This window comes from Furipterus horrens, unplaced genomic scaffold (genome assembly GCF_987537825.1).
Source record: "Furipterus horrens unplaced genomic scaffold, mFurHor1.1.pri manual_scaffold_20, whole genome shotgun sequence".
In the NCBI taxonomy this organism is placed as follows: Eukaryota; Metazoa; Chordata; class Mammalia; order Chiroptera; family Furipteridae; genus Furipterus; species Furipterus horrens.
Genome location: NW_028327190.1, coordinates 2,703,789 through 2,731,618, shown reverse-complemented (window position 1 = coordinate 2,731,618; position 27,830 = coordinate 2,703,789). Strand labels below are relative to the sequence as shown.

At 41.6% G+C, this 27,830-nt stretch overlaps 1 protein-coding gene across 1 annotated transcript in view; it reads left to right on the top strand.

Annotated features, from left to right (window-relative positions):
- Nucleotides 1-1,453: 1,453 nt before the first annotated feature.
- LOC149990255 (A-kinase anchor protein 4-like) overlaps nt 1,454-27,830 on the top strand; it is an 86,903-nt gene continuing 60,526 nt past the window's right edge. Inside the window, exon 1 of the mRNA XM_090265509.1 lies at nt 1,454-1,513. Within this exon, the coding sequence (XP_090121635.1) occupies nt 1,454-1,513 (60 nt within the window). The remainder of the gene's footprint in view (nt 1,514-27,830) is intronic.

Here is a 27,830-nt window from a genome sequence, read left to right as displayed (position 1 = left end):
GCAACTTCTAGAGCAGGCGCACCTAGAATGCCTTGTCATCTATCTCTATCCTCTTTTGAAGTATATACGTGCACTCCTGGCATTTCTACCATCTTACTTCCCTGGCCCTTCCTTGTTGATGTCTCATGGAATTCTCCTTGTCTGCCCATCTTAAAATACTGGAGTGCTCCCGAACATATCCTCAGTTCACTGCTCTTCTCACCACCCCCAATCCCTAGCTGCACCTGCTTTCAACATTGTCAAAAATAACTAGTGTCAAGGTTTAAGTTCTGAAGGAAATCCAGGACCAGAGGAGGCAGAGGCGGGTCTGAGATGCAGTTTCACAGGCGTGTTTCTTACTTGGGGCGCTAGGACTTTTAAAATGCAGATTCCCAAGTCCCACCCAGGAAAAGTCTTGATTCCTTGGTTTTGGACTACAGCAGAAGCACGTGTATTATGAAAAACATTCTTCAAGTGATGTTCTATTAGCCCTTTATATTTTGGGAAAAAATAAAACCCAAAGGAAAATCAGTACAATGAGTACTCATAGACCCTTTATCCAGTTTTACCCATTATTAATGTTTTGCCATCTTGCTTTATCTAAAATCTATCTAGCACCCAACTGACTAAACTTATGAATATGTAGTTATTATATAAAATAATCCTTATTTTGCTGAACCATTCGGAAGTTGGTTGCAGACACCATGATATTCAATCTTAAATACTTCAGTATGCATCTCCTAGGAACAAGGACATTCTTCCACATGCAATTCATATTCAATTTTCCTTAACTATCCCATAATGGCCTCTACTGCCACTCGTTTCTACCCTATCCACAATCCATATATTTCGTTTTGCCATCTTTTAGTCTCCTGCAATCTAGAACAGTTCCCCAGATTTTTTTATTGCTCTTTCATGATACTGACATTTTTTAGTAGTTTTGCTCTGTTTAAGAAATGAATGTGGGGTAAAATGAAATATCTATGGATAGAATGGGGGTGGAGGTGGGGGTGTATGGGGAGTGGTTAGGAGTGTAGTATCTTCTGGGAAAGGTCAGGTATGGAGTGAGGCTGATAAATCAGTTGGGGGCTGTTGAAATATCTGCCTTAGGGAAGAGGCCACATCAGGGGAGAAGGACCATGAGAAAAATAGGGGTAAGTAGGAGGGAGAAAATGCCAAGGGCCTCCTGGGTAAGGCAGAACAGACAGGTCTAGAGTAGATATGTTTGAGGTAGAGCAGTTACTGGAGTACTACGAGTATGTGGACTATAGTGCCATGAGTGTGTGTGTATATATTCTGTCTCTGGGTGGAAGGTGTTCAGAGTGGTAAGGTAGATTCACTGGCCCAGGGACTCAGATGCCACCTATCTTGTAGCTTCATGCTCCCTGATTTGTTGCCTTGGCCCACATGGACCAAGATGGTGCACCACTGTACCGTCACAGCCAGTGGGAAGAGAAGTATGGGAAGCCGTGGCATGCCCTGTTCCTCTGAGGTAGCGTTTGCCCACCTGGGCACAATTTACATTGGAAGCTGGGTAATTCTGTGTTTGGGGGGCTGTCCTGTGCATTGTAGGATATTTAGCAGCATCCCTGGGCTCTACCCACTACAGGTTACTAGCATCCTCCAGTTGTGACCATTAAAGATGTCCCAGGCATGGCCAAATGTCCCCTAGGGGCAAAGTCACCCCCCCCCCGTTGAGAACCACTTCTTTAAGGGTATTACCCAGAAGTCTCCAACAACACTTCTGCTTAAATTCCACTTGTGGCCAGAGCTTTGTCACTTGACCATCCTAAGGGTACTGGAGTCTTGGAAATGTCTGCTAGCCAGGTGCCCAGCTAAATGTTAAGCTAAAAAGAAGGCAAGAAGCTAGCAGATTCTCCCGCAAATTCTGTAGCTGATCGAGTAGGTGGCCCTGTTCTTTTTATGTTCCAGGCTAAGTTTTAGTCATTAATCATTTTAATTCACTTGCATGAAAATACTGGTGGTAGGGAACACTAGGCACAAAAAAGTGACAAGCCCTTTAGAAAAAGGATGGGCTTTTGTTACCCTAGAAAGCTGACCAGGGTGAGTGAGAAACTGCATTCTGAAATGGAGGCTGGAGAAGATTGAATTTTCGTCTGTGTTTCAGTGCCATCTTGTGGACATTTATAAATCCTACCATTCGTCACTCTCATCTGGCATTTTCTTTGATTTATTTTAGACACTAATTTCAAATTAAAAATAACCCTTATATGGGTTTTAGGAAGACTTTAAAAAGGTCCTTGCAGCCCTGGCTGGGTGGCCCAGTTGATGGAGTGTCTCCCCTGCACCAATAGGTTGCAGATTTGATTCCTGGTCGGGGTGCATACAGGAGGCAACCAATCAATCTCTCTCCTTCTCTCCCTCTCCCTCTCCTTCTCCGTCTCCCTCTCTCATCACTAAAAACATATCCTGGAGTGAGGATTTTAAAAAAGAAAAGGTCCTTGCAGATAAGGAACTCTTTAAAGCAGGGTTTCTCACCCTCAGCACTATTGACATTTGGGGACAGATCATTCTTCGTTGTGGAAGCTGCCCTGTGCATTGTAGGATGTTCAGCAAAATGGCCGAATCTCCCCTTGGCATGGAGGCAAAATTACTCCCAGTTGAGAACCATTTCTTTTAACAAAGCACCTAAAAATTCCACGCTCTATTAAGACCATATGCTAACAATGATCTCATATCAGCGTGTCCTGGGGGTGGACAGGTGTGTCCGGGAGAGCTAGGAGAAAACGAGGCTCCACCTGCAGCATGATATGCCCTCTTTTTTATACTCTGGAGAAGTCCCAGCAGCTGGAGATCAGATTGAGATATGCCAGAAGACCCGGCGAGAGGTTGTACAGCTTCTTGAAACCCCACGGCAAGGCAAGGAAATCTTCAGACACCGTTTCCTAAAGCAGGAAGTAGCACAGAATAATCCCAGACTGTGATACTGAGTGCCCAAAAGCCCCGTGGAGATGTACAGGTGTGGCTGATCCTGCCAGGTGGGCCTTTTAGAGCCCTCCGGGAGCCCTCTGCCACCTGAGTGTTGTAGAGAAGCGCTGGTTGGGAGCCCGTTCCCTGGCCTCGGTGATGTCGGTAGTGCTAACACTCCTGAGATTTTACTTTGAAACTGGGTAAAGGAAAGGTAAGTTTCCTAGGAGCATGCCCTCTCAGGCAGGGCTTTGGGTCGCTCGTTTCCCTTCCGTTTCACCTTCCTGGCAAACTCCTGTCCCGCCACCCAGACGCTCTTTCAGTGGACGACCTCACCTCCTACTGAAAAATTGAAGATGACCAGTTGCAGAATTTATCACTTCAAAATGTGTTGCCATCTGAACTCCGTAATGACCGTGCGTCTTGTTTTAGAAGAAGAGGGCTCTTGGCTTCTGCCTGGGCCAATCCATTCTTGTGTTCTTGGCATCCAAACCCACGCCCTCACACGCACCTTGCCCAATTACACACCTCTGTCTTACATCAGCACATGTCTTCTCCCCAGCCCCTTTTGCGTCTGCATCAATCTCGTCCAGGCTCTGATCTTGGCAATCGGTTTGGTCGACTTTTCATCTCCTGCACCTTACTCTTCTATTCTTCAACTTCTCTTTGTGGTCCTACTGCTGTAGAAAACGACCTACTTTGATTCCCTCGCCTTCTACAGCCACCTCCCCGAGGCTCTCTGCTGGCTTCTTCCTAGCTATTATCTGGCATTATTTGGCCTCTCTGCAATGTTTGATACTATTGGCCATGCCCTCTTTCTTTGCAATTACCCCACTTTCCCTCCCCAAGTTGCAAAAGTAACATGTGCTCTCTGCACAGAACAGATCACAAGAAGAAATACACAAATCTCAGAAACCAGGCACTTAAGCACAAAAGGAAACAAGACACAGTCCCATTACTGTAAAATACCGGCTCTTCATCTTTAGAGTATGTCCTTCCAGGTTTGTGTTATACTAATACATTTCAACACATACATGCCACTCTCTTGCTTATATACACACATATAAAACCAAAATGGGTTCTTGTTATAGATCCTTTTGTAACCGTTCCTCCAAACGCTGACTCAACAACGGAATTTAGTGTGCAGGATGTTTATTAAGGAATGACCTCGGGGCCAACACCTATGAAAGGGAAATGAAAGAAGCAGGACTGGGTAGACAGGATTTCTCAACTGCTGGCATATTGACCTAGATGGGTAATGCTTTACGGTGGGGCTGCTAATTGTGGACGTTTAGCAGCATCCCTGTCCTCTACCCTCTGGATGTCAGTAGCACCCACACACCACTCTCCTTCCCCAAGTTGTGACAACCAGAACTGTTTCCACATTGCCAAGTATGCGGCTGGGGGAGGGGGGCTGCAAAATCACCCCCAGTTGAGAAGCACTGGGCTAGAGAGAAGAGTTGAACTTGGATGTGGCCTAACAACAGCCTCTGTGGAACCCGCAGGCATCTCAGGAGCTAAAATGGCCTTTCTCAGTTGTCCAAGTTAGACTGAGATGTCAGGGCCTTTGTTCTCTCATAGGCAGCAGTCACTGGACAGGAGCCCCGGGAAGGGGGCATGGTGTTGGGTGAGGTGGCTTTCTGAGGCTGAAGCAAGTCCTTCAATGAAGGGGCATCTGAGCTATGCCCAGTGTTCATGACGTGTGTTACTCCACAATTGTCCATTTCCTTCTCAGCATCTTCTGTTCCATGGTAAAACTCCTGAGAACTGGGGCTATGCCTTATTTGGTTCTGTGTCTTTGAAACATAGCATACCACCTGGGAATGAACACTTGCTTAATGGCCCAATGAAATTAAATGGGATGATACTTGTGGTTCTTTGGATATTTGCAAACTTAAATACTCTAATGAGAGGCTTCATGATGCATTTTCTTGAACCACGGGAGACTCCAAAAAGATTAATCTGTATTTATGTTATTATATTAATTCATGAGTACTTTTTTTGGAAGTAACAAGTCAGTATCAGCAGATAAACAGTACTGACCTAATCGTTAACAGTATTTTGAATCTTCAGTAGATGAGATTCTTTACCGGTAACTTATAAAGATGAGTGAGGAATGGCGTGGGATGGAGCCAACTAATTTATGAAATATTACTCAGACTTCAAGTAATGAAAATTTCTGCCTAAATAGATGGAATTATAACACACCACATCTCTGCACAGCTCCACAAAGTGGTACCCATTTCCATCCAGCAGAGGGCACAGCTATACAGAGTTATTGCTGGAGAAACACTTTCAAAAGCAAATAGGAAGTGAATTCATCTCACAGCCATAGGCTGCAGTGACATATCATCACATGGAAATGAGTGTAACTACACATCTGAAGTTCCATAATGTGTTGTTTGGAGACTGCATTTCCAACTCGATTCTTTCACGTTGTTTTTTATGTTAATCTCTAAGTATTACCATACGATTTCACTCTTATGTGGAATGTAATGAACAAACTGAACTAACAAGCAAAATAGAGACAGACTCATAGATGGAGAGCAGGATGACAGCTGTCTGGGGGTGGTTGGGTGGCTGGGTAGAGGGACTGAGCAAATAGGAGAGAGGAAAAAACCTCATGGACACCAACAACAGTGTGATTTCCAAGGGGGAGAAGGTCTAGGGAGGTGGAGGAGGGCAAAGAGGGTACCTGGTGATGGAAGGAGACTTGACTTGGGGTGGTGAACACACAATACAGTGTACAGATGATGTGCTGTAGAACCGTGCGCCTGAGACCTGTATAATTTTGTTAACCAGTGTCACCCCAATATATTCAATGAAAAGGAAAAGAATAACACTGTTAATTTCAACTGACTAAAATTATTTGAGCCCAATAATGTGTAAGGGTGTTTTGGAGCATCATTTCACATATGGTATGTTTTCTGTTTTCACAAGATATTTTAAAAGTTATGATACAGAAGCAGACCTATATATATGGTACAGTGTGTCCCTCACAGTTAAAAAATCAGGTGAATAGTGCCCCCCCACCAATATTTTCAGATTTTGCTTGGCATGATGAGATCATGTGATGAAATGGACAACGGTTTGTTTTAGGGGATGAAACATTTGCCTTTGTCCCTTACTGGTTGTGACGCCTTGGTCAGGGAACCACTTCTCAGAGCTTCTCTGTGTTCTTCTGTTAGTAGAGGAATGCTAATGCCCACCGGGCCCCCTTCACAGGTGGGCAAGGAGTGTTCCCAGTATAAGAGCCGTGCATGTTGCCCATGAGGTGCATGGGGTCGTCGGGGCCACGGTACAGGACTAACTGAAGCAGTGTCACGAAGTGTCCGCCAGATGGTGGTAAGTACCTAGTTTTCTCTCAGTGAAGAATTTGAATGAATCCCCAGGATCTTGGGCAATGCAGAGCAGTGGGAGAACAGATCTCCAGGGGTTAGATTACTGCTAATCTTAGGAGGAGGGCTTTGATTAGTGTTTTGACCTTATTTTTACCACAGTCTTGTAAAGCTGGTCACTCTTCAGGTACGTTTCTTACTCTACCTTAGGTACATTTGTAATTCAGAACTACAAAAGCACATAATAGCTATATATGTATAGATGTTTATTTATTACACTAGTTCTTATGGATAATTAGTGAAGTTGGAAGCAATTTAGGAACATGGCAGCCATCAAAACGAAAATTGTGACTATTATGGAGGTACATGGAAAGATAAGTCTGGTGGATAGTAAATAAAATAAAAGCAGAATGAATTAAATATTGTGTTAGTAACTATGTCAAAATGGAAAGCACATGTGGCTGGAAAAGAAACGCAAGGAAGATGGAACTGTAATAACCCTGACAGAACTTGGAATCTCTGTCTCTCTGTATCTCTTTCTCTCTCTGTCTCTCCTTCCATTGCTGTAATGGTGACACTTCGTAGAACACGACACTTCTAAAGAGATTTTCATGCTTTGCTCGAAATACAGTAATGCCTAATGTATCCAGCATGTTACGGAGGATGTGGCATATTTAAATGACTTATTTAAATCATTTAAATAAGAATGGGTTTTTTGTTAAAAACTGTTAACTGGTTAAGAATTAAGATATCATTTCCCCCCATGATCTTCGCTCACTTAAACACAAAAACAACTGCAAAACGATGTTGGCTATAGATCTAAAGCATATTGCATACTTTTCTGCCCCCTCCAACAGTTTCCTGGGTGTATCTTACTCTTGGCTTTCTCAGTTTTGTCACCATGACTCAATCTCTCCCCATTAGAATACAATGTTGCCCTTACATGCAGTCCAACTATAGGGTTATTTGCCTCTACAAGGCATGATCAGATATCTGAGTTTTGATTCCTTGATTCTTGTTTTGTCAGGTTTTCTATCTTGTTGCTGTTGTTTGGTCTTTTTCTCTCTTGCTGTCTCTCAGGTGCCATTTCGTGGTTGCCAGTGTCTCAGGCTTTGGCAGCCTTATTCTTGCGAACCTCCTAACAAATGTGCTGCTTCTAACATGCCTCGTTAGAAACTCACACAGTTCAGTTTACGAGAATTACGTGCAGGGAGCTCTAAAGGGCTTACCACTTTATGTAAGGTTTTGGACAGTGGGGAAATGGCCATATCTATTTTGGATGCTCAGAAGTGTTCAGACTTATTTCCTAGCTCTTGACTGTTTCCTGGATACTTGAGGTCTCAGGGAAATGACCTATGCACGAGGGGCATGCTGCTGCACGGAAAATAAAATGCTCACTCTCAGAAACAAAGCATAATGGTAGTCAATCCAGTCGACCCCAACCAATCGATGGAAACTGAAAGCCAGAGTCAAGTAATCAACAGTCATCAAAAAACCCACGCTCACATCTGCACCATTCTTTTTCCTTGTCACTTCATCCTTTCCATTCATAGGCTTTATCCTGGTCTAAATTTCTCTCTAGTTTAGAAGGAGCAATGGAACAAGGAAAAGCAGAAATTAGAGAATAATCATTTGTGATGCAAGAATCATTTACCTCTGACAACCAAGAAATAGCACGTATTTTGAACACAAAAGCATATTTTAAACATAGACCAGGTTAATAGATGCAATGGAGACTCAAAAGAAGTAAGCATTTGTGCTCTCTGCCCTCATCTGTTTTAAATGAAAGAGTTAACTGCAGGATATAGTGGACCGTTTGTATAAGTAAAACAGAATTAAATGTAATTAAGTTACACATAACTCTCTGGGAATCTAGGTGTTAGATAAATTCAGATATTGCTGCTACCCAGAGTCAGTGCTATTTTGAGTTCTGGTGTCTAAAGTAAGGCTCCAATGTAATGGTAGCCATTACGGAAGTATAGACTCTTTTGAAGAGCATTTCTACCATAGCTTATTGAGCTCCATCCAACTCTTGAAAGGTATTTATAAACTTACAGGGCTGGGGAAAGGTTTTTATACTTCCCAGCCTTCTTCTTACTCCAAAAAAGCCCCAACAAAATGGGCAAAAACCACAAAACAGAATAAGCAAACCCACCCCTTAATCTTCAGAGTAGTGATTGAAAGATAACTTGTAACGGGACATAATTTTTGGTTTCTTTTGTTTAATTCTGAAGAACCTTGCAGATTCCATGGATCAGTATGTGAGAAATGACCTACATTTAGATGCGTGTTTGAGAAATGACCGTCTTCTAAGAATCAATGCAAATTGCTAGACAAGTTTTTGTCCAGTGTGATTAGAAAAGGTCATCGGTATTGGAGAAATGATCAGAACGCACACACTGTTTTATTGCTTATGTGCAGGTGTAGATTGCCCAGGGAAGGAAAAGAAGTATACTTGGAGTGAACAGCAGGGTTATGTTCATATTAGACAAGATTCCCTGGTCTTTGTGACAGAAAGCTCGCTGAGAAAAATGGTTATCATTTCCATAGTTTGAAGACTATCTTAACGAAAACCTATAAGGCCCTATTGTCATCTGAATAAATCACATATTAGAAACTGATGCATCTACTGAGTTCTAGATTATTCATGATAGTAGAGACAAGGTTAACTTTTAGAAAAAACCACTCAGTCAAACATATTGGAATAATAAAAAGAATGTTTAGAGCCTCAAAACCATTCTAAACCAGATTTTATCCAATAACTAAAATTTGTTTTTACGATGTTGTAAAAATTATGAAATAACAAATATCCTTTCCAAGATTTTTTGGTCATTTTCTATTGCAAATAATGATGGGAGGCTAGATGGCCCAAAGGTTAGGAACTAGAGAATACTTCCCTTCTGGCTATAGAATGCTATGGATGTCTACAAATTTGATGATCAGTAGCTCAATGGATGTTGAGAATAGTGTACATAGTCAGTTTATTAAGTAACCATTTGGTTTTCTATTAAGCTAAAGAAATATAATCAATTTAATATGCATAATTGATAAGGTTAGTTTAATTGTTTATAGCAGTGGTTCTTAGCTTTGGATTCATGCGGGCAACACATGGAGAGCTTTAAAAATCCCTAAACACTGGCCACATCCTAGACCAATTAAATGAGAATCTCCTGGGGCTGGGACTCATATCAGTATTTTTAAAGCTCCCTGGGACGTTATAATACACAGCTGAGTCTGGGAAACACTGCTTCATAGAATGTTCCTGCGTACTCTTAGTTAAGTTTAAGTACATTAGAGACTCTTTTTCTTAAAACAATCTTTGACAGTCTGTTTCTTTAACAGTCTTTAGGGACTACTTCTGTTCTCTTTCTTTTGCTTTAAACAAAAGCAAATCATTTGAAAAGAATCATCTTATTTATTTTCTTTTATTCCTCCTTTCTTTCTTTTTTTGGGGGGTGGTGGTGGAGGAGGCTCTTGTTTTTTCTGCCATATTGATTAATATGCCATAATATATGGCATCAAGTCATGCTAGGTTTGAATACAGGTTGGACTCTTTACTAGTTATCATTGATCGGCAACTTATTTAATCTCTAAACTAGCCCACTCCCATCTATAGCAGGGATTCTCAATGGGAGGTAATTTTACTCCCTAGGAGGCATTGGGCAATGTTGGAGACATTTTTGATTGTCACCACTTGGGGTTTGCTTTTGACATTTAGTGGGTAGAGGCCAGTGGTGTTGCTAAACATCCTACAGTGTACAGGAGGTCCTCCACAGCACAGGTATCTGGCTCCAAATGTCACTCGTGCTGGGGTTAAGGAACCTTGATGAACAGAGTGAGGCTCTGGAGTATGACAGTACGTGTTCATATTCTTGTTCCTCTACTTTCTAGCTGTGTAATCTTGAGCAACTTTTACTATTCCAGCGTGAACCCACCTGAAAATGTGACTATTGTCAGCACTCACCTTGGAGTTGATAATGATGTTTAAGTGGGTTAAGGCATGTGGAGCCTTAACAAAGTGCCAGGTAGCTATTTATCACCAGAATATGTCTCCTGTTCTGGAGCATTTGTAGCCTGTTGTCAGGGTCCTTGAGATCACATGTTTGACCACACTCTCAACAATCCCAGTGTTCATGACTTGGTGGTAGGAAGGTGATAAGGGTTGAAGGGTAGAGCTATCTTTGAATATACACCTGCTTTGGATAACAAGCAGAAATTCAGAGGCAGTCCTACACACACTGTTAATTTCCTTCCCCAACCTTTCATGTTCCTCTCCCAGTTTACAACTAGAGCTGGACACCTGTGTTGAAGTGGACTGTTCAAATAAGTAAACTTGGACTGGCTCAAATAAAAAGTCAAGAACATTCTTGTAAGTGCTGCTTCTAAGGGAAGAGGGCTTATTAGCAATCAACATGGTTTATTCATAAACTTTATATTTATTATTAACAAGGGACATATGGCTACAGGAATGTGAAACTCAGGAAAGAGTTCCATGCTGCAAATACATTTGGGAATTATTACAGAAGAAGTCAAAGTTCTGGGAGAGAATAGAAGTGAGAGGAAGGGTGTAGGGAGGAGAGAGAATTGGGCTCAGGATACAGCCCAAGAAATCCTGCTTGGCTAATATTTATTGCAGACCTACTGTGTGCTTGCCAGGCACCTTTCCAATCTGCTCACCTCCTACTCCCTTAGTCCTCATGCCCATGTGCTGTAAGTAAATGAAATAAATCTTTACCGAAGACAATTTTTCCATGTGCCACTTTAGGAAAAAGAAAAAGGCTTTTTTCACAGAGGGTGTGCAAGACACATCACACCTGTCCGGAGCCCTTTTGTCCACTGTACTAATTTTGGGCTGAGGGGAGTATTTTAGTCCCCCCCCCACACACACACCTCTGGGCCCTTTATGTCCAAGCCATTAGGATAGAAAAGAGAATCCAGTTTTAAAGTGAAGCCCGAAGACCACCCCATATTTCACCAACCCTTATAAGTTCTTTATATATTTTGGAGATCAAACCCTTGTCTGAGGTAACATTGGCAAGTATGTTTTCCCATATGGTTGGTTCACTTTTCATCTTGCTGATGTTTTCTTTTGCCGAGCAGAAACTCTTTAGTTTGATGTGCTCCCATTTGTTTCCTCTTTGCTCTAGGAAATATGTTGGTGAAAATGTTGCTACATTGAGTATCTGAGATTTCCCTGCCTATGTTTTCCTCTAGGACTTTTATGGTGTCACGGCTTACATTTAAGTCTTTGATCCATCCTGAGTTTATTCTCGTGTGTGGTGTAAGTTGGTGGTCTAGTTTCATATTTTTGTATGTCCCTGTCCAGTTCTCCCAGCACCATTTGTTGGAGAGGCTCTTTTCACTCCATTTTATGTTTCTTCCCCATATGTCAAATATTAGTTGACCATAGAGACGTGGGTTTATTTCTGGGCTCTCTATGTTCCACTGATTTATATTTCTGTTCTTATGCCAGTACCAGACTGTCGTGATCACCGTGGCTTTGTAGTACAGTTTGATATCAGGCATTGTGAGTCCTCCTACTGTGTTCTTCTTCCTCAAGATTGCTGCAACTATTTGTGGTCTTTTTTGGTTCCCTATAAATTTTAGAAGTAGTTATTCTAGGTGTGTGAAATATGTCGTTGATATTTTAATAGGGATTGTGTTAAATCTATAAATTGCTTTGGGTAGTATGGACATTTTAATGATGTTGATTCTTCCCATCCGTGAACATGGTATATGCTTCCATTTATCAGTATCTTCCTTAATTTCTTTCTTCAGTGTTCTGTAGTTTCCCGAGTACAGGTCTTTTACCTTCTTGGTTAAGTTTATTCCTAAGTACTTTATTTTCCTTGTTGCTATAGCAAATGGGTTTTTTTCTAGTTTCTATTTCTAACATTTTATTGTTGGTGTACAGAAATGCCTTTGATTTCTGAATATTGACTTTGTACCCTGCTATTTTGCCAAATTCACTTATTAGGCAGAGTAGTTTTTTGGTGGAATCTATAAGGCTTTCTATGTACACTATCATGTCATCTGCAAATAATGATAGCTTTACTTCCTCTTTTCCAGTTTGGATGCCTTTTATTTATTTTTCTTCTCTGATTGCTGTAACTTGGACTTCCAAAACTATGTTGAATAAGAGAGGAGAAAGTGGACATCCTTGTCTTGTTCCTGATCTTAGGGGGAATGTTTCAGTTTTTGCCCATTGAATACGATGTTGGCTTCAGGTTTCTCGTATACGGCCTTTATTTATGTCGAGGTATGCTCCCTCAATTCCCATTTTTCTGAGTGTCTTCATCAAAATGGGTGTTTTACTTTATCAAATGCTTTGTCAGCATCTATGGATATGATCATGTGATTTTTTTTTTTTTGTCTTTCGTTTTGTTTATGTGGTGCATTATGTTTATTGATTTGTGAATATTAAACTATCCTTGCATGCCTGGGATGAATCCCACTTGCTCGTGGTGGACGACCTTTTTAATGTGCTGCTGGATCCGGTTTGTCAATATTTTGTTGAGGATTTTAGCATCGATGTACATCAGCGATATTGGCCTGTAGTTTTCTTCCTTTGTTGTGTCTTGACCTGGTTTTGGAATTGGGGTAGTACTGGCTTCATAGAAAGATTTTGGGAGTCTTCCCTCTTCTTGGATTTTTGGGAGTAGTTTGAGAAGGATAGGAGTTAGTTCTCCCCTGAATGTGTTGTAAAACTTACCTGTAAAGCCATCCAGTCCAAGGCTTTTGTGTGCCGGGAGTTTTTGGATTACTGCTTCAATTTCACACTTGGTTATTGGTCTACTTAGGCTTCCTGTTTCTTCTTGATTCAGTTTTGGAAGATGATATGTTTCCGGACATTTGTCCATTTCATCCAGGTTTCATATCATTCCTATCTCTTTTCACATAGTTGTTTGTACTAATTTCTTATAATCTTTTGTATTTCTGTGGTATCAGTTGTGATTTTTCCTCTTTCAGTTTTGATTTTGTTCATTTGGGTTCTCTCTCTTTTTTTCTTGATGAGCCTGGTTAAAGGTTTGTCAATTTTGTTTGTCTTTTCAAAGAACCAGCTCCTGGTTTTATTGATGTTTTGAATTGTTTGTTGAGTCTTTATGTCATTTAATTCTGCTCTGGTCTTGATGTTTTCCTTCCTTCTTCTCACTCTGGGAATTGTTTGTTGTTGTTCCTCTACTTCTTATAGGTGTAGGGTTAGATTTTTTATTGGGGATTCCTCTGTCCTTTTTCGGTAAGCCTGTATTGCTATGAACTTCCCTCTCAGGACTGATTTTGCTGTGTCCCATAGGTTTGGGGCTGTTGTGTATTCATCATCATTTGTTTCCAGAAACTTCTTGATTTCTTCCTTGATGTCATTGTTAACCCATTCATTACTTAATATCATGTTATTCATTCTCCACGTGTTTAAGTGTTTTTGCGTTTTTCCCTTGAGGTTGATTTCCAATTTTAAGCCATTGTGATCTGAGAAGATGCTTGATATAATTTCAATTTTCTTGAATTTGTTGAGGCTTGTTTTGTGTCCTACCATGTGGTCTCTCTTTGAAAATGTTCCATGTGCACTTGACAAGAATGTATATTTTGCTTCTCTGGTGTGAAAGGCTCTATATATATCAACTAAGTTCATTTGACCTAGAGTGTTGTTCAATGCCTCAATATCCTTGGTGCTTCTTTGCTTGAAGATCTGTCCACTGGTGATAACAAGGTGTTAAAATTCTCTACTATGACTGTGTTGCTGTTGATACTCTCCTCATAGTCTTGCAAGATTTTCTTTATATATTTGGGTGGTCCTATGTTGGTGCATATATGTTTACCAGGGTTATATCTCCTTGATGTGTTGTTCCTTTAAGTATTATGAAATGTCCTTCTCTGTCTCTCTTTATGGCCTTTGTTGTGAAATCTATTTTGTCTGATATAAGTATTGCTATCCCCGCTTTTTTTTTTCATGTCTGTTTTCTTGAAATACTTTTTTCCATCCCTTCATTTTTAGTCTGTGTAGATCTTTTGTTCTGAGGTGGGTCTCTTGTAGACAGTATATATGTGGGTCATGTTTTCTTATCCACTCAGCTACCCTATGCCTTTTTATTGGAACATTTAATCTATTTACTTTTAAGGTTATTATAGATAGTTACTTATTCATTGTGCTCCCCCCCCCCTTTGTACCTTTCTTCTTCTCTCTTTCTCTTTTTCTTCACCTTCTTAAAGCAGTCTCTTTAGCATCTCTTGCAATGCCAGTTTGGTGGAAGTTTATTCTTTTAGTTTTCTTTTGCCTGGGAAACTCCTTATTTGACCTTCCATCTTGACTGAGAGCCTCGCTGGGTAGAGCAGTCTTGGTTGTAGGCCTTTTTTTTCATTGCTTGAAATATGTTTTGCCATCCCTTTCTGGCTTGTAGTGTTTCTGTTGAGAATTCCACTGATAGTCTTATTGGAGCTCCTTTGTGTGTTATTGACTGTTTCTCTCTTGCTGCCTTTAGGATTCTCTCTTTGCCTTTGAATGTTGCCATTTTAATTACGATGAGTCTTGGCGTGAGCCTCTTTGGGTTAATCTTCATTCGGACCATCTGTGCTTCTTGGACTTGCATGATGTCTTCCTCTCCTTAAGTCAGGGAAGTTTTCTGTCATTCCCTTTTTAAACACGCTTTCTATCCCTTGCTCCCCTTCTTCTCCCTCTGGTATCCCTATGATATGGATAGTGTTATGTTTCATGTTGTCCTGAAGCTCTCTTATACCTTCTTCATTCTTTTTCAGTGTTTTGTTGTTGTTGTTGTTGTTGTTGCCGTTGCACTGTCTGGGAATTTTTTTCTACCTTGTCCTCCAGCTCGCTGATCCAATCCTCTACTTCCTCTAGCCTGCTTTTGATTCCTTCTACTGTGTTCTTCAGTTCATAACTTGTATTCTTCATTTCCTCCTGGCTCTTATAACTAGTTTCTATGTCCTTTTTAATGCTGGCGTAGTTCTCAGTAAGTTCCTTATAGCTTCCCTGGAGTTCTTTATAGTTTCCCTGGAGTTTTTCTGCAATTCCCTTGGAGTTCGTTGTAGTTTTCTCTGAGTTTGTCAAGTTTATTGAGCTTCCTTATAACCATTCTTTTGAATTCCATGTCTGATAGTTTGCTCGCCTCTGTTTCATCTAGCTCTTTTTCTGGCTATTCCTCCTTTATTTGTTCCCATTGGGGGTTTGTTTCTTTGTCTCCCCATTTTAGGTGCCTCTTCTTGTTTGTTTTTATTTCTTAGATTTGTCTGCTTTGACTTCCTGCCTTCATGGTATGACCTTCTGTAATAGGAGACCTGGGGGATTCAGTGTTGCAGTCTCTTCGATCTCCTGAGCTTGATGCTCTTGGAATTCCCTTTATGCTGTGTGTTTAGGCTGTCTGGTGGTATTTCAGTGTTTGTGGTTGTTCTATTGCTCTTTTGGGGAACCTTTCCTCTCACTAGTTGAGAGTCACTCTTCCCACCACATGTTCAATTCTTTTGTGGAGATGATGTTAAAACACAAACAAACAACCCTGGCAAGAAACCCATGCCCTCAAAAGATCCCCCACCCATAATCACTGTAGCAGCAGCAAATGAGGTAGCATTAACATAGATGTAAAGAGATTAAGACTATTATACTAAAGGAAAAGCAGATAAGAGTTGGCTAACTGAAAGGAAGATGACTTTTGAGAGGGAAAGTGGAGGAGTAATAATAGTAGTGAGTAGGGACACGGCAATGTGAGACAGTAAGTAATATTTACATTGTATGTTGAAAAAGGGACAGAGAGGGTAGAATGAAGTGAGAGAGTGGAAGTGTATAGTATTACGTTTATACAGAAGTTATATGTTATATATTTAGTGCAAGAGGGAGCATGAACAAGGCAAACAAAAACCATAAAGAAGAATAAGAATAAGAGGGAGAGAAGGTAGGAAACAGACCAAAGAAAGAGCTTTCCCCCAGTACAACCTTTGGGCTATGGTTGATATAAGTGGGATGGGACTAAGAGGGTAAAAAGAAAGAAAGAAAAGTTTAAGAGATGCCCAAAGGTGAGGGAAGTGAATCTGAGATGATATACTAAGAATGAGGAGTGAAAACCAGGCTAAGAGAGGAAAATTTTTTTTTTTCATATTTAAGCTTACAGAATGAGAGAAATAGGAGAGAAGATAGAATTTAATACCAAAGTAAGAAGAGGAGATCGGAGGTTAAGGTGGGGTAATACAAGGGGGGAGCAACATATGATGTTTGGAATAAACTATAATATAACAACTGATATAGTGACTTAAAATGCATAAACTGAGAGGACAAAAAATAACTCACGAAAAATACCATGGTGGAATTTTCCCCAGTAATATCTGGTTTTTACTGCTTTCATCTCTTTCTGGATCTGGCCCTGGTCAGAGTTCCATGGGTTTCATATCTTCCTTTCCAGCTCTCTGTCTGTGAGGAGATATAGCTAAATTCTAGGGCTGCTATTCTCTCGCTCGTGAGTCTGCCACAGCTCTCTGCTATGACCTGCACTGAGTTGGGGTCTCCCCCTCCACTGGTTCTGTGGTACCCTGTAGTGCTCTTCATTTTTGTTTAGCAACTCTACTCTGCCGATGAGCTGGTGTGCATGCCCATAGTCCTTGCCCAGTCTTGGGCCTTTTTTCCTCTCCTTTTCCAAAAAAGTCTCTGTGTGGCTTCCAAAGTGCAGCACTGGTCTGTCTGTGTTTTTTCTGGCAGAACCTTTGTGTGTGCATGCTCGTGGGTACAGGGCTGCCAGACCATGGTCCCTACCAAATCCCAGGTTGTCCCTCAGGTTTCCCCCATGTGCATCCCTCTCTGTAGCTCAATTCTGCATTTGTGTCTGGCAGAGCCTCTGTGCGCATGCGCCCATGGGCGCAGGGCTGCCAGCCCCGGGGGTCCCTACCAAGTCTTAATCCACACAGTTCCTTGCAGTCAGGGCTGGCCTCTGTGTTCCTGTGCCTCCGACTGTTTCACCAAACCTTCTGGCTGACTCCATTCCCGGATGTCGCTGGTCAGGACGCCTACGGTGGTAGTGCAGTTTCCAAGCAGCTCCCGGCTAATGAGCCGGTCAGCAGCTGCCCCTTTTGGTACATCAGAGGTGCTGGGCTACGAAGCCCAGTGACTCTGCTTGGAGAGTGCAGGCCATGGTTACTGGCCTCTCCCACGCTGTTCCCACACTCCCATCCCTGTTCGCCCTCTCTGAAAGCTGCTCTCACTCACTCTCTGCTCCATGTGTATACTCCAAGTCCTTCCGCGATGGGAGCAGGCAGACCACACTGCTATTTACTCTGCCACCATCTTTCTCTTGTCTCTCCCACATCTTTTTTAAGAGATAAACTGGCACGACCTGCAAACCTGTTAAAATTTTGTTCATGGACATGAAGCTCCTCAGGGTCCTGCACTCCTAAGGTGGAGGGGTGTGGGATGAGCTGTGAGGTGGGGAGTTGGGGCTCTAGCTTCAGGCCCCTCTATTGACACCCCTCCTCGGTGAGACAGATGCTCAAGGTGGGTCTCTATTGTATATTTTTAGTTCAGCTCCCCTCCAGGATTTATTTTTGATTCTATCTTACATTTTCTGTTTCTTTTGAAAATTTCTCATTTTGTGTATCTTGTTTTCCTGAGTTTTAGTTATCTACCTGTGTTCTTTTGCTGCTCACTGAGCTCCTTTATAAGTATTGTTTTATTATTGAAGCAGTTCATGGGTCTCCATTTTAGTTTAGTATTGATTACAGGAGCTTCATTAATATTCTTAGGGCATTATGGTTGCCTGATGTTTGAGATCCAGGGAGCCTTATGCTGATGTAACTTTGAAAGAACTGAAACATCATCCAGTCTGCGCAGAATGATTGTAGCTGGCGAACACCTCTCTTGCTCAAAACTGAAGTGATTGCCTCCATAATTGCTGTCCCAGAGGACTGAAGCCTGTTCACAGGATTGCTTCATGTACAACCCTGTCTGAGGTCTACATCCCTGTTATGGGAACACCTATAGTTGTGATTTCTACTGGGTCTCTTGGGTGGTCCACTGTGCATACAGTATTGACTTGTGATTCTGAGAGAGTGCTATTACACTCAAGTTATGAACTGCTTTAATGAACATAGTTGGGTCCACGATTCTCAAGCCTATTACCGATGGTACAGATGGTCACGGCTCCTCCTGGTTGGCAAAGGGATCGCATAAGGGAAAAACTACACCTGAGTTAAGAGAAGGGTAGGACTTCTTTCTGTCCATAGCAGAGTCCATGGTTCGGCCTACCATTGCTGTGTGTTTTTCCCTTCAGAAAGCAGTCATCCTTAGTCTTGGGTTCCGCTGGGATTTCACAACCTTCTGCATAGATTTTAAAGCTACCACAAAGTCATTTTGGTCTATGGATGGCTGAGAAATATTTGTTTCTTTGGGGGATGCGGGCTGGTGATCTGCTATTCTGCCATCTTGGTGACATCACTCCTCAATTTTTAAAATTTTGCCTATGATGTAACTTATCAGAGATTTATTAAGTTTATCTTGTTTGGATTTCCCTAAACTTCTTTAGTCCGTAGACTTAAGTCTTTTAACAAATTTGGAGAATTTTCAAGCAATATTTTTTGAATGCTTTCCCAGATACTCTCCATTACTCTCCCTTTGAAGAAATAAGCCAAGTGCAAAAACATTAGATCTTTTATTACAGTCTTCCAGGTCCCTAAAAATCTGTTCGATTTCTAGAATATTTTTGGTGTAGTATTCAGATGGCTAATTTCTCTTGAGCCAATCTCAAACGAAAATATTTTAAAAATTCAACTAACACACAGGTAAGCAGAGGAGATTTAACAGAACAAAAAAGGAGCCAACTAAAAGAAAGGTAATAGTAAAGTGGCATAATTAAATCTTAAGTTATAAATAGTTGTATTTAATATAAATGGCCCATCTAACAGAGACTGTCAAATTAATACCAACCAAAATCATCCCATCTATATTCTATGAGAAATTTACTTCATAAATAATGATGTAGATATGTAAAAAATAAAATAGTAGAAAAAAGAATTCCATGCAAACTAAGAAGAATAAGCCTGATTTTGGACAAGACGGCAGAGTAGGTATACTATGAGCTCACCTCTTCCAATAAGCACATTGAAATTGCAACTAAATTATGGAAAAACAGACATTGAGAGCTACTTGAAGAGGAGCTGAACAGAACTCCTGTAACTAAGAATATTAAGAAGAAGCCATGTTGAAACTGGTAGTAGAGGCAAATATGTGGACCCTGCAGGTCCACACCCACAGGGTGGTGATTATAAAACAGGAGAGGAAGCTCAATAGTGAATCCCCCCCCCCCCACTGAGAAGTGGGGGATCCCAGGCCCACACCCAGCTCGCCAGTCCAGGTAACCAGTGACATGAAGAGGAATCCCCATAATATCTGTCTGTGAAAACCAGCAGAGATTGCATTTGAGAGACAAAAGCTGTGGGAGATAGATACGCTGCTCTTACAGGATCCAAGCACAAACTCACTCCTTCTAAGTTCCAGTGCAGCTCAAAAAGTGCCAGGAACATAGGAGGTAGACCTTAATTGAATGTCAAGGGGAGGACTTAAAGGCAGGGGTTGGGGCAAATCTCCGAGGAAGGAAGTTCTGGCATGTGTCATTGTTACTTGGTTGAATTCTCTTGCCACTCAGCTGGCCCTGCACAGGTGGGTACCAAACGTGTTCTCTCCACTAACCTGGTTAACACTTCTCCCTGCCCTGGCGACTCCCTGTGATTCTGCACCACCCTCCTTGCTCCCCTGGCCAAACATTTCATGGCAACTTCTCCAAACAAGCAACCTGCCTAGCCCATGAGGCGGACTTTCTCCCAAATTTACAAACCTCACACAAGTGGTGGCTGCCTACAGTTTGCACTGCAGACTTTCTCAGAAGTTTGCAAACCTCGCACAGATGATAGCTACCCTGGGCTCATGCTACAGTCTCTCAAAGATCCACAAATGCCACACAAGCAGTAGCCATTGCAGGTATTTTAGCTCCTGCCAAGTGTCCCAAAGCCCAGAACAGCCAACTACCAGTTTTAACCTGTATTGTAAATCCCATCAAGTAGCTCACAGCTTGTTGTAAGAGGCAGCCAGTCGTGGCCTGGAGTATAGTTCTAACCAAGCATATCTGAGCACATCACGACTGGCAGCTGGAGTCTTCTCGCATGGTAGTGTCCACTGAAGACTCTCAAGCCTGGCACAAATGCCAGCCCGTCTCGGTTCACGCTGCAGCTTCTCCCAAGAACTTCCAAACCTAGCCTAAGTGGCAACCAACTGAAGATTACTTTGTAGCATCTCCCAAGTGGCTCTGAAGTTTGGCATAACTGGTGGCTGCCATCAGCTAGTGCCTCAGACTCTCTTGAAGGTCGGCAAACCTCACACAAGTGGCAGCTGCATTTGGCTCACATTTCAGACTCTCTGAGAAGTCCAAAAGCCACAGACAAAGAGTGGCTGCCCTCAACTCATGCTAAAGAATCTCTCAAAGTTCCACAAACCCCCCACACAAATAGCAAAGTTCCACAAAACTTCCACACAAATAGTAGTCAGCCTCGATGTACATTGTAGCTCCAGCCAAGTGACCTCAAGCCCAGCACAAGCAGCGACCAAGCTTGATTTGCATTGTGAATCCCACCAAGTGGCCCCAAGCTTGGCATAAGTGGCAACCGGTCTTGTCCTTTAACAGCTTGAACTAAGCAACCACAAGACTAGGGAAAGTGGCAGCTGGCCTCAGCTTTTAGTGTATAGCCTCTTCCAAGTACCTCCAAGTCCAACACGAGTAGCAAGCAAACACAGATCACCTTTTAACTTGTACAAAGTGGTCGAAGCCTGCCAAAGTGCCAGCTAAGTTTGACCCGCACTGGAGATGCTCCAAAGAGTCTCCAGGCCCAACACACAGATGACCACTTTCAGACTGCACCAGAGCTTTAATCAACCAGTTCTGAAACCAACACGCCTGAAGGGTGGCATCAATGGCACCAGAGGATCACTAAAAATAGTCTTGCACTATAGATCAGCCCGTGCACAACAGCTCTTCTTTTGTACCACCTGGTTTTAGGACTTATTATATAGTTACATTAACACTTACAGTTAATAGTTATAGATATGAGACTCACTGTCAAGATCGTGTATATTGGCATAGGAACAAAAACCTAGCTCAATCAACCATAGTGGAAAGTTTAGAATATGTCTCAAACAAGTATAGCCAACAACTTTTGACAAAGGTGGAAAAGTAGTTTAATGAAGAAAGGATACTCATTTCTACGAATGATGTTCAGAAATTGGAACTCCATACATAAATTAATGAATCTTGACCTTAATATCTTATACTTTAAACAAAAATTAACTCAATATATAACTTTTAGAATAAAATAAAATCTTCAAAACTTGGGTTTAACAGTTTTCTTAAACATGATACCAAAATCATGATTCACAATTAAAAAAAAAATTACATCTCGTTAATGAGGCTGTTACAGTTGTCCCCATTTCTTTTCCCTTTGCTCCCCTCTGCCCAGTACCCCCCTTCCCTCCAGCAGTCCCAACGCTCTTAGTTCATGTCCATGGGTCATGCTTGTATGTTCTTTGTCTATTGCCTTTCCTATACGACTCTTAACATCCCCTGGCCTATTTTGTACCAACCATTTATGCTTCTTAATCCCGGCACCATTTCCCCATTTCTTCCCCTCCCCCTTCCCAGCTGATAACCCTCCAACTGATTCCCATATCTTCGATTATGTTCCTATTCTGGTTGTTTGCTTAGCTTGTTTTTGTTCTTATTTCTCAGATCCTGTTGTTGATAGTTGTGAGTTTGTTGCCATTTTAATGTTCATAGTTTTGATCTTCTTCTTTTTCTTAAATAAGTCTCTTTGACATTTACTATAATAATGGCTTGATGATGATGAACTCCTTTAGCTTTACCTTGTCTGGAAAGTACTGTATCTGCCCTTCCATTCTAAATGACAGCTTTGCTGGATAATCTTGGTTGTAGGTCCTTGCTTTTCATCACTTTGGATACTTCTTGCCAGTCCATTATTGCTCACAAAGTTTCTTTGGAGAAAACACCTGATAGTGTATAGGGACCCCTTTGTAGGTAACTATGTCCTTTTCTCTTGCTGCTTTTAAGATTCTCTCTTTATCTTTAACCTTTGACATTTTAATTATGATGCGTCTTGGTGTGGTCCTCTTTGGGCCTAGCTTGCTTGGGACTCTGTATGCTTCCTGGACTTGTATGTCCATTTCCTTCACCAAATGAGGAAAGTTTTCCTTCATTATTTTTTTTTCACATAAGTTTCCAATTTCTTGCTCTTCCTCTTCTGCTGCTGGCCCTCCTATGATTTGGATGTTGGCACGTTTGAAGTTGTCCCAGAGGTTCCTAAGCCCCTCCTCATTTTCAAAAATTGTTTCTTCATTCTGTACTGGTTGACTATTTATTTCTTCCTTATGTTCCAGATTGTTGCTTTGAACCCTGGTTTCCTTCCCTTCACCATTGATTTCATGCATATTTTAATTCATTTCACTTAGCCTAGTCCTCACTTCTTTCCTTCTGCATTTGCAATAGTCAAGCGTATTTGTCAAGTCTGTGAGCACCTTTTCTTTTTTAGAACTTTATTTATTTTTTATAATATTAATTAATGAATTAATTTTTCACAAGGGTGACTTTATTTATTTTATTTATCTGTTTTAGAGAGAGGGGAAAGGAGAAAGAGAGGGAGAGAAACATCAATGTGCGGTTGCCTCTCACGCATCCCCAGCTGGGGATCTGGCATGCAACCTAGTCATGTGCCCTGAATGGGACTCAAACCAGCGACACTTGGTCCGCAGGCCAATGCTCAATGTGAGCACCTTTATCACCAGTGTTTTCATCTCTGCGTCTGTTAGGTTGGCGATCTCCTCATCACTTAGTTCTCCCGCTAGAACCTTGATCTGCTCCCTCTTTTGGGCGATACCTCTGTGTTCTCAATTCACATCTTCCTGTGTTTGCTTCTGTGTTTTAGGTGGAGCTGTTGCACCTGTCACATTGTAAGAAGTGGAGCTTTAGGTATTTGTCAGTGACAGGCGACTTGTTTCACCGCATTGTGGTGTACGTGGGGGAGGTGTCTGCGTGGTAACAATGCCACTTGCTCAGCACTTGCCCCTTTTCCAGGCACTTGCCCTACTTCCTGTATGGGACTGGCACCCTTCTAGCTGTTGCTCTGGTTGTGGTTCCCAGAGTGGGTAGGTTTGTGGATATTCTAGGACCATGGAGGCCTTCTAAAGAAATGGAGTCTGCTGAGAGACCAGCAGTTTCTTCTGCCACCCCACCCCCCACTGCTTTGCACAGTCAGAAGCAATGAGGCTTTGTTTTCCCTGGAACCAGAACTGTGAGCTGTGCAGCCTTGTCTGGGGCTCGGACCGTTCCCCAGATGTCCCTCCCTACTTTTTTCTTAATGTGTGACTGTGCTTTCTGTCGGCCAGTCACAGCTGCTGTCACTGCTGCCAACACACCACATTCTCTCCACCCCAGCTCTGCCCCTCCTGCCTGTCTGAATGAGTATTTCTTCTTTATATCTTTGTTTGTTGGACTTCCATGCAGCTCGGATTTCTGGAACTTCTGGTTGTCTACAGTTTTGAGGTAGTTGTATTGCTTCTCAGTTGTGGAGGGAGACGCAGCGTGTCTGTCTACCTACACCTCCATCTTGGCTGGAAGTCCCGAAACATTTATTTATAACTACTCTTTTTTTCTTTTAAAATTATTTTTAAGTATATTTTATTGATTATGTTGTTCCAGTGGTCCCAATTTTTTCCCTTTGCTCCCCTCTGCCCAGTACCCCTTTCCCTCCAGCAATCCCACCCCCTTAGTTCATGTCCATGTGTCATACATATAAGTTCATTGTCTTCACCCTTTTCCATATTGTTCTTAACTTCCCCCTGTCTATTTTGTACCAAACAAGTATTCTTCTTAATCCTTCCACCATTTCCCCATTTATCCCCCTCCCCACTCCCAGCTAATAACCCTCCAAATAATCCCCATATCTTTGATTCTGTTCCTATTCTGGTTTGCTTAGTTGGATTTTGTTTTTACTTTTTAGATTCAGCTGTTAACAGTTGTGAGTTTGTGTCATTTTAACGTTCATAATTTTGACCCTTTTCTTAAGTAAGTCCCTTTGATATTTCATCTAATAAGAGCATGGTGGTGATGAGCTCCTTTAGTTTTAACTTGTCTGGGAAGCACTTTATCTGCCCTTTCATTCTAAATGATAGCTTTGCTGGATAGAGTAATCTTGGTTGTAAGTCCTTGCTTTTCATCACCTTGAATACATTTTGCCAGTCCCTTCTTGCCTGCAAAGTTCCTTTTGAGAAATCAGCCTATAGTCCTATAGGCACCCCCTTGTAGGAAACTCTTTGCTTTTCTCTTGCTGCTTTCAAGATTCTCTCTTTATCTTTAACCTTTGGCATTTAAATTATGATGTGTCTTGGTGTGGTCCTCTTTGGGACTAGTTTGTTTGGGACTCTGTATGCTTCCTGGACTTGTATGTCTGTTTCCTTTGCCAAATTTGGAGAGTTTTCCTTCATTATTTTCTCACATAAGTTTTAAAGTTTTTGCTCTTCCTCTTCTCCCTCCAGTACCCCTACGGTTTGGATGTTCACATGTTTAAAGTTGTCCCAGAGGTTCCTAAGCCTCTCCTCATTTTTTTTCTTAATTGTTTCCTCATTCTGTACTGGTTGACCGTTTTTCCCTTATGTTCCAAGTCATTGATTTGAACTTTGGTTTCCTTCCCTTCACCATTAGTTTTGTGTGGATTTTCCTTCACTTCATTTAGCATAGCCTTCACTTCTTCCCTTTTGCACTTGCTTGCCATACTTAAGTATATCTGTCAAACCAGTGAGTATCTTTATCACCACTGTTCTAAATTCTGATTCCATTAGGTTGGCTACCTCCCTCCTCGTTTGTTAGCTTGGCTATCTCCTCGTCACTTAGTTCTCCCACTAGAACCTTGATCCATTCCCTCTTCTGGGCCATACTTCTCTGTCTCCTCATCTTGGCAGGCTCCTGAGTTTGTTTGCCTCTGTGTCTTAGGTAGTGCTGTCACTTCTGTTATGTTATAAGGGGCGGAGCCTTAGGTATTTGTCAGTACAGGGCTACCCGTTTCACCACGTTGTGGTGCTGTTTGTGGGGGAGGGGTCTGAGAGGGAACAATGCCACTTGCTCAGCACTCGCCCCTTTTCCAGGCACTTCTCCCACTTTGTATGGGACCGGCGCCTCTCTAGCTGTTGCCCTGGCCATTGTTCCCAGAGTAGGTGGGTCTGTGGACGTTCTAGGATTGTGGGGACCCTTTCAACAAGTGTACTCTGCTGAGACACTGGCAGTTTCTTCCTCTGCCTCAATCCTCACTGGTTTGCAGAGTCAGAAGCAGTGAGGCTTTATTTTCCCCAGTGCTGGGACTGTGAGCTGTGTGGTCTGGTCTGGTGCTTGGAACGCTCCCCAGGTGCCCCTCCTGACTTTAAAAAATGTGTGACTGTGCTTTCTTCTGGCCTGCTGCTGCCGCCACCGCCGCCGCCGCCGCTGCCACGACACCGCATCCTCTCCACCCTGGCTCTGCCCCTCCTGTCTGGATGAGTATTTCTTCTTTATATCTTTGTTGGACTTCTATGCAGCTTGATTTTCTGAAACTTCTCATTGTGTTTAGTTTTGAGGTAGCTGTATTCCTTCTTAGTGGTGGAGGGAGATGCAGCGTGTTGGTCTAGGTCTCCACCTTGGCCAGAAGTCCCTATTTATAACTACTTTTAACCATCACTTGAGCTATTACTTAAAGATTGTTTTTAGCTAATCAATCACACATATTTAGTATCGCCCCTGGCTCAGTTAGATTTATAGGGCTACAGTATCGATTGTCCCTGTACTAATGATTGTTATGGAAGAGAAGGCATGCCTTTTTTATACTATATCCATTTCCATATAGCAAGGACTTTGTGTAATTCAGTAGAGAAAACAATGCTCATAGCTCAACTTTTAAATCTAAACCAAGCATTCTGAGCCCACAATGAAATATACTAGTTATACTACCGATTACAAGCCAAAATTTATCTCATACATTAAGTATTAAAATAAATAAATTCAATAGAACATTTCATAATTCAAAATTGTCCATCATATTAGAAAGTGTTACTAATTTGCATTTTTATAAACCACTGTGAAGTGAAGAGCCCCACATTAAGAGTTATTTTATTTTCTTTGTTATTGGTGAACTCAATATATTGATAAAAGCTGGTTCATAGGAGGCCACTATCATAAGTCCAATCGTTACATAGGAAGAAATCTTATGAAGAAACGAACTATTATATCATCACGTCCCAAACCACAATCCTGACTAAATGACTCAAAATTACAAGTTCATGGTGTAAAAAAAAATAATAATAATAATAATGAGGAGAATAAAAGCTAATAACTTAACATACATTCAACATTATATGCCTAAACATTTCATTATCATTATTACATATCACCTTCAGAATAATACTATTAAAACTACAATCATTGTTCTCTGTTTTTACAAATAAACTACAATAAATCTGTTAAGTAAACAGACTTAAACCGAGGGTTATAAATTTAGAAACCTTAATATCTTTCTTTTCAGTGCTAAGAGGTTTCTGATTCACGTGAATTCAAATGTGGGAGCATTTCTGAATCCATTGAGATATTGCTTCCTGGCCATCAATTTGGCTCAAATAAACTCTCCAAAAATTCTCTGTATTTTCAAATGTTTCTTACATCGATAACAACTTGACAGAGTCAGCAGGATTCCGAAGAATCTTACCCCGGACCACGTTGCAGACCCAGACTCATGCTATGTATCAGCAGAGGCCCATTGTGCCTCACTGGCTCTTCGTTTTCCAAAGGGTGAACTCGGGTGAGTTTCAACTGGAATTCCAGACCTCCCTGTTTTAAGGTATGAGACCCTGACTTTATCTGAGTTGTCTTTTTAAATCTTCAAAGTGGAACTAAGATTAAAGGTTGACAGAACCCAGGTTAAGGCAGGGCTGGAGGGGAAAAAATGAGTGGGTGGTTTTTTAATTTTGCTTTTCAATTCGTATTGCTTTCTGTGAATGTGAAGTACAGACTGTACAGATCTCAAAATCAAACTAAAATTAACATGGTAAACTGTGCCTCCAAAGCCAGAGAAACTCCCACCCCCCAGCCCTCATTAATACTCCTGGTAGAAAGCCTTGACTTGTACGTGCATTAAAGAAAGGGGAGGGTTTAACCAGAAGTGTTACCAACTTAAAATGGCCAAACTACAGTTTTCTTTTGGAGCCTAATTTTTTTTTGCATGCAAAATTAGAAAATACTGGCTCTAAAACTAAACTGAATGAATGAGAAGCTTATTGATTTAGAAATTAAAAGCCTCTAGGAGGAGCACAGATAACCTTTTCAAAGGTTAACAAGAAAATTTAGAGACTATCTCTGAGCTAAAGAAGACTTCTGAAGCTAATAAATGCCATCCCCTCACCTCGCGCCCACAACTCCAAAACCAAAGTTTGCCTTTGAAATGCAAATGCCTGGTGTCCAATAACTCTTATCTGGACTATCTTAATGTGCAAATTTCTGGAAGGTAAATCTTATGAAAAGT